General features: G+C 32.9%; 1 protein-coding gene across 1 annotated transcript; it reads right to left on the reverse strand.

Annotated features, from left to right (window-relative positions):
- Positions 1-5,991: 5,991 nt before the first annotated feature.
- On the reverse strand, positions 5,992-7,446 carry LOC132185553 (UPF0481 protein At3g47200-like). The gene has a single exon (XM_088518133.1). It carries the CDS (start codon positions 7,444-7,446, stop codon positions 5,992-5,994), a length of 1,455 nt encoding a protein of 484 aa, XP_088374259.1.
- Positions 7,447-9,618: the final 2,172 nt, after the last annotated feature.

Consider the following 9,618-nt stretch of genomic DNA (forward strand, 5'->3'; position numbering starts at 1 on the left):
AAGTTTTCTTTTGAATTGTGTTGGAGAAAATTCTTTCAATCTAGTATATTAAACTGACATATATATCATTAGAACTGGTAATTATGACTAGTAGCTCAATTAAGATCTTTTGTTTTTTTTTTCCCCATTTTATAATATACATAATATTGAAGATCATTTTGTATATATCAAACAAAATTTTCTTATAAACTGGGTTATTGGAGGAAATTCTTTTGATTCAATCTATTAAATTGACATGTATTCTTAGAACATGTGATTTTTACGTGCATTTTAATAAACATATGAGAATTACATACTATAAAGACACATATTAATTTAATAGACTAGATTAAACGAATTTCCTCTGACCTTATTAGAAGGAAATTAAACTTTGTCGGTATGTATCATTTGGATACATGATGGGTATTTTAGCTATTGACTTTACATCAATTTTGGTTCTGGTCTGATCAGGGTGGAGAGCCCACCTACTTGATAGTTGAGACAATCTAGCCTGGTGCAGTTTAATTTCTAGATTTTATGGGCTCAAACCCATCTATTGTGGGCCTGAGGCCCTTATATTTGCCATGTACATGAAGTTTCCCTGGGCCCAGACAAAAGACCCGCTTCTATCACCACCATAAAAACTATTTTATAATATCAAACTTCCTTCTTTTGCTCAATAATGATTCCTAAAGCATATTGTGCCCTGTAAATAAATTAAAAGGGACCAAGAATCCATCCCAAATCAAATGCCTCTGGTATTTTATAATTGTATATGGTAGATGCATAATTTTTTTTTTTTTTGGGTCCATTTTATAGCAAATTAATTGACGGTCCATAATCCAATTCATCTCTAATATATTTAGTGATAAAAAAAAAAAAAAATTTTAAAAAAAAGAGGTGGTGACCAAACACCGTGAAGTTTAAGAAGGTTCTAACTGCTAACCGCTATAACCGCTAACCGCTTAACCGCTTAACCGTATTAACCGTTAACCACCTAACCGCCTAACGGTTATTGGGTTTACTAACCGTAACCGCTAACCGCATTTTTATATAATATATTTTTATAATTATAATTATAAACATATTTATACATATAATATAATCACTTGATCATTAAATCACAATTTTTTTTTTTTAAAAAAAATTAAATCACAATTTGAGTATTAATATATTATCACTATAATTTATATGATTATATCATATAATCACTTGATTATTAAATCACAATTTTTTTTTTAAAATAATTAAATCACAATTTGAGTATTAATATATTATCACTATAATTTATATAATTATATCACATGATCAATTGATCATGTGATATAATCATATAAATTAATTGATCATTAAATTATTTGATTATATAATAACAAATTATACATATATAATATGACATAACTCATAAGTATACAAATTTATACTAATACAACAATTAAATATCTAGAGACTTATTTTCAATGTATGCTATAAATTTATAAGTCTATATAAGTCTACATATGCATATGAATAATATAAATGTATAATATTAATACTTAATCATATGATTCAATAACAATTCAAATACTTTATTCAAGACTTCAAGTGAATCATATTATTAATGTACAAAGATGACATGATTCGTATAATATCAAATTAAGTAATTGACATTGGATTAAACAATGACCAATGTGTTACTTATAAACACAATTTAAGTATTAATGTATTATCATTAATTATAATTTTAATAATTTATATATTATCACTATAATTGATATGATTATATCACATGATGAATTGATCATTAAATCATATGATTATATAATAATAAATAATACATATATAATATGACATAACTCATAAGTCATAAGTCTACAAGTTAATCATATGATTCATATACAATGATAATCACAATTGATTCAATTGAATTAAACAATATATTACTTATAACTACAATTTAATTAAAGCATTATTACACTAAAAATACACAAAAAAAAGGGTAAAAAAAAGCCTAAAAAAAGAAGCCCAAAAGGCCAAAAAAACCCTAAAGAAAGCTCAAAAACCCCCAAAAAAAGTGCTCAATTTTGAAAAAGCGGTTAGTGGACGGTTATCTATTTCACTAACCGTTAAGGCGGTTACGGTTAGCGTTTATTGCCAAGAACCACTAACCGTAACTGCCTTGACACCCCTAAAGTTCTACATGTCAACGATTACATAGGTTGGGCTTGAAAGGTTAGAAAAGAGGTGCCTTGAGGCAAAGGAAAATGCTACACTTTCCAATTGTTTTTTCTTCAAAACATTCATGCTAATATTCTTGTCCAACAATTCTCTCTCTTTTTTTTTCTTTTTTTTTTTTTTTTTAGGTACATATTAAAAAGGAACAACAAAAACCAGAAGAAAGAAATAAAGAAATAAAGCCAAACTACCAAGAAAAGGGAAAGGGTCCTTCCCACTGTTGAGCAAGTGGGAGAGGAGTAATGAGAATGCGGCTAGAGTGGGATCTGACTGTGACCCAATGTGTCGCATAATGAGCACATAAGTTTACAATTTTATTGATTTTTGGTTTTTCCCTATTTGTAAACCAAGTCAAAGCAACAAAAGGGTATGGTTCTCGAGTGTAATCTACTACTAACAATTCTTGAGTGTTAGCTGAATTAAGTTTTTATTTTTTTTAATATCAAAGATCTTTTGGATAGAACAAAGTTTTCTATTAAATTTTGTTGGGGAAATTTTTTTTAATTCAATTTGTTAAATTGACATGTATCTTTAAAACCGACAATTATGACTGATAGATCAATTAAGGGTTTTTTTTTTTTTTAATATACATAATATTGAAGATTATTTTTTATTAACTTACAAACTGAGCTATTAGAGGTTCATATTTAATAAACATATAAGAAGTACATGCTCTAAAAACACACTTATTAATTTAATAAATTGGATTAAACGAATTTGCTTGTATCATAAGGATGATGGGTCATTCATTGCCCATATGGCCCATGATATAAATTAGTCTAGTCATCTAAAGCCCAACATTTTACAAACGTATTCAACATTTTAAATGGATTTAAAGGCTTGTCGCAATCAATTGTTCAATCTTTAGGGTTGTTGTATACATTAACTAGGTTGGTGTGGTCCACAAATCCCGTATGATCCCACCCAAGCGGGCCAAGGCCATAAGTCCAGTGGTTGCATCCCAATTTTCCATCTGTAGTGGGCCTGTACCCCACATTAATAAATATCCACCTTCCATAATTAATATCCTTTACTCCTAGTGATACCTAAAGCCATGTCAAAAAAAAAAAAATAATAAAAAAAATCCTAAAGCATATATATATATATTGACATGTCCATATAAGAAAAGATGAGGGAGGATTTGAATTAGTGACTTTCGCTTTACAAGGCGTGGTTCACAGCCAATTGAACTACCCCTTGAAAACGATTGTGTAGCAATTCTTTCAATAATTCCCTGTAAATAAATTAAAACGGCCAAGGATTCATCCCAATTCAAATGCCTTTGGTATTTTACAATTGTATATGGCAATTTGACGTGCATGGCGCATTAGAGCTAAAAAAAAAAAACAAAAACAAAAAAACAAAACAAAACAAATCTCCCACCATTTTATAGCAAATGAATGAATTATAATCGGAATGTTTAAAGTGCAGACAGAAGGTTTTTGTTGTTCCTCAAAAAGGTAAACTTGTTTGTGTTACTTCTTTGAAAGTTCTCCATAAGAATTGGGATTGCCTCTATATAATTGGTAGGAGTAATTACATTTTTTTTTCCCATGATTTACAATGCTATGTTAATATTCTCTATAAACTGCCAACCTTACTTTTCAACCTCATCAAATTATACCATTTTCTACCCAAACCCTCTTCGTAGTTCATGGAGAAAAAAGGTACTGAAGATGAGCATGTTCTTTTGAACCTAATAGTAAAATCATTTAGAGAAATATAAAATAATAATTTTGTCACTCCGTCTAAAAGAACTGGTTCTTCTCCAGTTTATTTGAACGGGAAATGATTTGATTACAGTAAATATAGCGTGTAGAAGAGAAATAGAAAAAGAGAAGGATAAAAATGTTATTTAAGGTGGACCTTAATTAAGCAAACCTCAGTCATTTATGAACAAAATGATCGTAACAAAACTATGGGAGTAAGTAAATGAACCTCGTTTTATTGTCGAACCAATATTTTATATTCATCAATATATCCCATTCACTTTGTCAGCTGTCTCTTTTGCTATTACATTTAAGTCTATTAATTTAACCCAAAGAAAAAGAAAAAGAAAAAGAAAAAGAAGAAGAAGAAGAAGGTTTTGCAGGATAATGCGCAAGCAATGCTTTCGTGGGAACTTGACGTCACTTAATTATGAATTATGATCAAGTACGTGCATGTTGCATTGACATTTTTGTTTTCCAGAATTTTATAATGTATATACGAACGCATGTGATACACTAATGTACGTTTTATGATTAATTTAACCATAAAACCTAAATAATGTCTGAAAGGCAGTTGTAACAATTTCAAGTTGCTAGCCTAGAATCCATTTCCACACAAGAAAAAAAAAAAAAAAAAAAAATTTATACAATCACAGATCAATAAAAAAAAAAACAAAAAATGCGGATGGAGGCAATTTTTCATCGAGCAAAAGAAAAAATTTTGCTTTGAAAAAAGGGTGATGTTTATCAAAGTTGACATGTATTTTTAGAGGGAATAACGTGTAAATTTTTATGAAAGGCAAAAGATAAAAGACTAGCGTTGATGACTTGTTAGCCTGTCATTGATGAATTGAACCATCTGTTATTCTCTATGTTTTAACCGCTAATAACCATTTGTTATTACCTAAGATACGGCACCCCCAATATTTCTAATACTACCATTATTTCTTAACACAGTTTCTATCTTGCTGTCTTCAATATATAAGGTTGTCAAGCAAAGTGAGGTTGAAGATCTTTTGTCCCTTATTGTGTCTAGAAGCCACCATCATTATCACCAAGCAAAGTAACTCCTCCTCTCTGACTCTCAGTTGCTTTTGTGTTAAATTTTTGTTATAGTTTCTTAATTTCTTTTACTTAATTTTAATTTTTTAATCTTTCGATTTATTTTATCAGTTTCTTGAGGTTGTATGGTGCATTGGGTGTGGGGTGGGAACGATCGAACTCGATGATGCACCTGCCAAATTAAGTCTTAATCTAATCTCTCTGATTATTAATTCTCACATATTTATATTTTCTATTTGTAATTTTTTTATTGTTTTCGTTTAATTATCTTCTGTTTGGTTGCCTAGAAAATTGAATAAAAGTTAGTAAACCTATATATATGTATTTATGGAGTCTAGTTATCTAGAAATGGAAAAACCCATAGGCATCTAAATCGAAATGGATTTTTCGATTTAGATTTGATATTCGATGATTTTGTACTTCTAAGAGACCGTAAAGTGCATTTCTAAACACTTTTTTTTTTTGATATAGTGCTGACATGTTATATTTTTAATATATCAATTTGAGCACATATTTATGAATTTTTATAGATTTTTTTTTGTGATGCATATATTGTGTGAATTATCAAATTTTTAGGGTGAAAAAAATTTTAAGAAGTCAAAAAAATTTTAAGAACACCCCCAATATGAGATGTCTGGCTCCATCACTAATAGTGACCAATAGCGGTGACATGTGATCTGATTTGATTCCTTTAGCGTCGACAAAATATATCTTTAGTAGCTACAAAATTGAGTGTGATTTTTAGTGGTGATCCACACAAATTACCGCTATTGATCATTAGCATCGGACCAATAGTGTGAACCACCGTAGCGGCAATAAAATATCATGGCTAATGAGCCAGATGCTTGTATATGTATATATATATATATATACAAATTAAAAACCCATTTTACCAATGAAAAAGCCGCAGTATATATATGGTGAAAATTCTTTATTGCATATTTATATATAATTTCACCTAACTCATCAATTTAATTACTCATACAATGCAATAAAATAAGAAATATATAATAAACACATGCTTTAATTAGGATTTGACATAATAAGCATAGACGGTGTAGAAGGTCTGCAACAACGTAAGCAGCAAGAGCACAATGGCGGCCAACACGGATATGAACGACCACGGCGAGTCAAAATACCTGGCCTTGAATCTCGCCCACAGCACTTTCCAGTCAGTCCCGTAACAGGCGTTGACATCTTTGAACAACTGGGACAGGTAAAACTGATCCTCATCAAACGCCAGATCCTTTCCCATCTTGTTGATGAAGAGTACGATGTCGCCGTCTTTCCCGAAGTAGTTGTCGAAGATATCGTTGTGGCATAGGTGGTCGACGTCTTTGGCGGTGTTGACGAGGCAGTCCAATAATCTAGCGTAAACCGTGAACTGCTTGGAGGGAGTGTTGTGCAACTGCTCGAATGCCACACAGTTGACCAAGAATGACTTCATGTGGTAGTCCATGGTTATATTCGGCATCTCGATTACTCCGTTGCAGAATATCCCCTTCCCCTTCCTGAATTTCACGTCCAAGAAGCTGTCAGCGTCTCTTCCTCGGAGCTTAATCCCCGCTCGGCGGAGCTTTGAGATGCAGTAAATAAGATCATTTCTCTTGTTTGATGGCTCTGAATTGGAAATGGCAATACGGGTCTCTTCTTGATCGGGCTGGAGCAGCAAACTTGACCGAACCAAGTCCAGCAAGTGCAATGGTTTTGGATAATTATTGCGTGTTGCCCTCTTGAGGAACTTGTCTATGACTCCGTCGGGCCTTTGCATTACTTTGTTTAAGAATTTCAAAGCCAGCAAGGACAAGGAAGCATTGGAGTCCCCAGGCATTTTGAAAGTTTGAAATAATTCTTCCAGAACAAAAAAGGGGATCTGATTCCCAACCAGAAGAAGGTCCCCGTATATATATGGTACTGCCCAAGCCATGGTGGCCAGAGGGTCGTCGCGTTCGAACACTTTCTCTACTTTGTCAGCCTTTTTAAACAACTCTATCAAGAAGCAACCATCAAGCACCATCAACTTCAGGAACCGACATTCCATCTCGTCGTTCTCGAGGTAATTGATATCTTTGGAATAATACTTGCTCGCTTTCTTTGCAAGTCGGCTTATGCTTTTGCTTTTCAATAAGTCATTTAAACTTATTTGTTTCCTATGGAGTAAATGGCTGAGGAACTGCCGCTTGTGCTTCTTCATCGCCTGGACTTGTTCCTCGCCGCCGTGGTAGGGCCCGATGGAGACGACACGGGGCTCGTACGCCTTCTTCGTGTTGATATCTGCCAGCGTCTTGGGTACAGTGTAGATGCAGCAATTCTTGGACATCTCACCTTCCACTTCCAACTCATCTTCCGAGTCCGTGGATTCTTCTGGATGAGTTTTTGTCAGATCACCTTCCAACTCTTCTAGCGACTCCATGGAATATTCTTTTTTCTTCCCAGCTCTCTTGGGGTCGTTCTTGGAGATCTCCGACTTCTTAGGAGGCATTTTGGTATGCAAGGGTGTGAAGTGTGAAAATGGAGGTGTGAAGATGAAGCTTTTATCGGGGGAGTTGAGGGGAACACATCATGTTAGCAACAAAGAGTTAGGGTCAATAAAACTTAAAAAATATCCATAGGTAAAAAAAAAAAAATTTGGAGGGCCGGGTGTCCCTGCCCGCTGCCCTTTGTATTCACCGCCGGTAAGAAATCTCAAAAAGCATTAATACATAAAATTGTAAGGTACCTTAGTCCGCCTAGGGCTTGTTTTTTGAGGGGTTAAAAAGTATGTTTAACACTTAAAAAATTTGTTTGAAGACCGTTTGGTAAAAAATGAGTATGATAAATGATTGTAAAAAATATTAAAGTGTTGATTAAATAATTAAATTTATATCTTTCTATCCGTTTAAACTTTTAGGGTTTCACTTATTTGAAGAAAATCTAATTCTACACAAGATTTAAGCTTTTGAAATAAGTAATAAGTTTTTTATTTTTTATTTTTTTAAATAACATTATTTTGTATTAGTTTAGGCAATTTTTTTTTTTTTTTTTTTGAAAATATTAGTTTAGGCATTTGCTGGGGGCGGTATTGTTGTTACTCTTGTGAGAGTCTAACATACATGTGATCAATAAGGCTTAAATAAATTGGATACGAGACAAAGGCGCAGGTATGAGAGGGAACCTACCCACGTTGTCATCAGTTAGGTGTGTATACAATTACAAACATAATATTGGTACGTAATTAAGACACTAACAAGGGACAAAAGCAAATATGAACATAATTTTTGTTTGTGTAAAATAATTTTATTTAAGGCGCCTTCAGTAAGTAAATAAACCTCGTTTTATTGTCGAAATGTTTTATATTTGTCAATCCCATTCACTTTGTCAGCTGTCTCTTTTGTTGTCTTGCATGTGGATCATTATAGGATGGTAGATTCGATTCTCACCTTACATGCATCTAAGTCTATTAATTTACTTAAAAAAAAAAAGGGGGGGGGGAGGGGGGGGGGGGCGGGGGGGGGGGGGTGGGGGGGGGGGGGGGTCTCTCTGGATAATACGCAAGCAATGCTTTCGTGGGAACTTGACGTCACTTAATTATGAATTATGATCAAGTACGTACATACATGTTGCATTGACATATATGTTTGTTTTCCTGAATTTTATAATGTATATATGAACGCCTGTGACTGTGATGCACTAATGTTTTAAGATTAATTTAACCATAATACCTAAATAATATCTGAAAGCCAGTTGTAAGCATTTCAAGTTGCAACTCGAATCATCTTGGTGAGTTCGAAGTCGATCAGTATTGAGGACTTTTCTCACGACTTAGGTGACAATTGCTGTCACTAAAAATCAAAGTAATATAGTTACTATGACTTGGTCTCGTGGGTTGAGACATTTGTACAAGACTTAGGTGTGGCTTATTGATCACAACAATAGTTATTCAACTACAACAAAATACGTACAGACAAGTTTCAATAATTATTCTGAAATGAAGGCTTTAGACCATTTTTAAGAGGATGAACGCAGGCCACCCCACTCCACTTAGGGGTGGCTCGGACAAGTCACCCCTTACCCACCATACATAGGAGTTGGAGGTAGCTACCTACAGCTGGCCACCCCTTCAATTTATTATTATTTTTTTTAAGATTTAATTTTTAAATTAAATTAATAAAAAATTATTATGCTGACGTGACAAAACGGTGCATTTTGATTGGGACTAACGGACGTTAAAAAAATTTAACGGTGGAGATTTATTTGGCATTTCGATTAACCCAGGAAGTAAAAAGCCTAAAAAAAAATTTAGAGATTTTTTAGTTTTGGCGGGTTGGCATTTCGATTATTGGGGTGTTTCAAAAATTGAGTGCTTTTTCATTTTTTGTTTTGTTTTGTACTTCCTTACCTTTCATTGGTTATTAATATTTTCTACTCTCTTGGCATGGAGTTTCAAATAATTTGTGCCGAGAAATCTGCACATTAATGGACTATTTCTGGTGCAACTTCTCTCACTCTTTCACATTTCTGGTTTTTTTTTTTTTTTTTTTTTTGGGAAAAGATAACATGGAGGACAAATGTGCAATCAAGAGAAATGTTACTGAAGTATTGCTTCATCTTGGAACTAATTTTTTTTCATGTTTCTTTCTCTCAAATTCAATCTTGCTTATGGTAATTACTTGGC

This window comes from Corylus avellana, chromosome 7, assembly GCF_965113065.1.
Source record: "Corylus avellana chromosome 7, dhCorAvel1.hap1.2, whole genome shotgun sequence".
Taxonomy (NCBI): Eukaryota; Viridiplantae; Streptophyta; class Magnoliopsida; order Fagales; family Betulaceae; genus Corylus; species Corylus avellana.